At 35.6% G+C, this 2,385-nt stretch overlaps 1 protein-coding gene across 1 annotated transcript; it reads right to left on the bottom strand.

The window, feature by feature from the left end:
• Positions 1–7: 7 nt before the first annotated feature.
• Positions 8–2,374, bottom strand: LOC100635752 (major facilitator superfamily domain-containing protein 12-like). The gene is made up of 8 exons (XM_003391570.2): positions 2,297–2,374; positions 2,161–2,249; positions 2,028–2,099; positions 1,219–1,979; positions 995–1,106; positions 577–741; positions 219–311; positions 8–139 (listed from the first exon to the last, which is right to left on the bottom strand). The coding sequence occupies exons 4-8, from the start codon at positions 1,791–1,793 to the stop codon at positions 8–10; spliced, it is 1,077 nt and encodes a 358-aa protein (XP_003391618.2). The 5' UTR covers positions 1,794–1,979; positions 2,028–2,099; positions 2,161–2,249; positions 2,297–2,374.
• Between the last annotated feature and the right edge of the window lie 11 nt (positions 2,375–2,385).

Genomic DNA, 2,385 nt, shown 5'->3' with positions numbered 1-2,385 from the left:
AATCAGGTCAGAGTGGGAAACCCAGATAATAATCATTCACACTTACATATCTGCCCACAAACTCATTCAATCGCTTCATAAAGAAAGTTGCTATTAGTCCACTGAAGTATATTACCAATGGAATGATAGCAACACTGGACTGCAACAGAGAGAGAGAGAGAGAGGAGAGTATGTTATATGATAATAAAGACTACATGTACTTATTTTTATAGGCTTACCCTGTACATTTTTAAAGAGTCAATCATGTACAAAGGACTATAGACTTGGGTTAGATTGACTATCAATCTACTAGACATATATATGAGAGCAACCTGTATGAAAACGAAAGACATAAATACATTTTAATTTATATTCAATCAGAATAGACATAATAAAACACTGATAAAAGATTGTGTTATGACTACAAGTCATTGTATACTGTTTATGAACACTGAAAGTTGGCAGGTGAAGTAATAAAAGTATATAAAAACTGTGTTCATTGCAGGTGTTCACTTATTAATGAAAAAACAATAAACTCTCTAAACCGTTAAAAACTAGCATCTACTTGTACATGCATTGTACTCTGGATGTTCGTACCAGATAAAACTTTGGATTTAAGAACCAGCGATACCAAGGCAACCGATTGTTAGTGGGCTGATCACTAGCTGCCGAACCATGACCTCCATTAGAGGGCTCCTTGGTACCAACATGAAACATGAACACAAATGATAAACCAACCACGATAATACCAAGAGCAGTCCCCTAGAAAAAGAGCAATAATTAAAGTCTTTTAGGTAGAGCACTTTTTAGTGCATACAATACTCAGTAGTGTGAACTAGTGAATACAACACTGTAGTGTGAACATATTTATTATAGGAGTTATAGATGCACATGATCTATGAATATACAATAGTATATCCCATTAGGATACTATGTAAAGATAACAGTATCAAAAGCTTCTGTATAATAGTTATTTCACATGATGTCTAGTACACTGTTACATAATAGGACTAACTGAGAATAGCCACTGGTCATTGGGTGTTATCTGACTTGATTTATTGACCGATGATAGGAGGACAAGAACTACTATAAAGACACCTGAGTTAGATAAAATGGTGAAAGCATATCTGAGAGAGAAAGGAAGAGGGAAAAGAGAAAGAGAGAGAAGAGAAATAAGAGGAAAAGAGGAGGAAGATAAAGTATATATCATAAAATTATGTTCGTATCTTCAGCCATTACCTAATTGAATTAAGTTCAACCCTAATACTTTTATCAGAAGTAAGTACTGGTATTAAAGACAAGTGTGAGACCTGTACCGTAGCCCAACCAGCTTGAAAAACAATAATGAAACACGAGAAATATAATATCTGATATTTCATCGGTTGCATGGAACAATAAATGCACTCGTGCCAGAAAAAGAATAACGAGCAAGCGACCATACCGGTACCAATCAAGTGCCATGTTTTACGACCACCGTAACGATTTGAAGTATTGTCACAGAAGTGTCCTACGACAGGTGTGGTTAGGGCATCGGCAATCTGACCAATGAGAACCAAGAGACCAGCATCAGTATTATCAATCCGTAAAACGAGATGGTAGAAGAGAAGGAAGTAGGTAAACCACATTGAAGCGCATAAGTCATTGAAGACATGACCAATTCCATAGGCTATACGGCGAGGATAGGGCAGATCTCCTGATTTAAAGAAACGGGCGAGGAGAGAAGGACGTCTCTCTTCTGCTTGTACTTGACTTTCTTCACTCCCCGCACTATTTTCATCCATAGTATCTTCTGAAAACTGAGAAAAAGCTCGCATTTGGTTATCAGTTAAACACTACACAGCCACTCCCCTCATAAGCTGAGTCATGAATATTAACACAGATGATTGGTTTTAACTTGAAAAATAGTTAGACCACACACTACTTCTTGCAATAAATAAATTGATCTAATTTGAGTTGCTGTTCTTTTTACTTTGTTTTCTTTTCTTCTTTAACATCTTATGCTGTAGCATAGTTCACATAATAAAAGAATAAAGATACAGTACACCCACTTTCATTAAGAGCTGCTTTCTTTTTAAGATATTGGTACGCCTTTTCTTACCAAAATCAGTTTCACTTAGTTTCTGAACACAAGAAAGAAGAAATGAATAAGATACAACGAAAGACTGTCGTATAAAATCTTACTATATCAACTTCTCTCTTAGCCATTGTTACGACACTTAAATTTTTCAATGCTTTATCCTCATCTATGGGATACTCAACAAATTCAGTTTCTACAAGGCAACACAAATCAATGCACATTTACTAACAATCAACTAACTGATATCATTCTCTATATTTTTAACTCTTGTTACATCGTACTGGGTCATGAGAGAAATTGCCTGACCTCCATGACCTTAGAAAACGAAA

This window comes from Amphimedon queenslandica, unplaced genomic scaffold (genome assembly GCF_000090795.2).
Source record: "Amphimedon queenslandica unplaced genomic scaffold, v1.1 AMPQUscaffold_8161_Cont19893, whole genome shotgun sequence".
Taxonomy (NCBI): Eukaryota; Metazoa; Porifera; class Demospongiae; order Haplosclerida; family Niphatidae; genus Amphimedon; species Amphimedon queenslandica.
The sequence above is the reverse complement of the archived record's forward strand: the minus strand, read 5'-3'. Positions and strand labels throughout refer to the sequence as shown.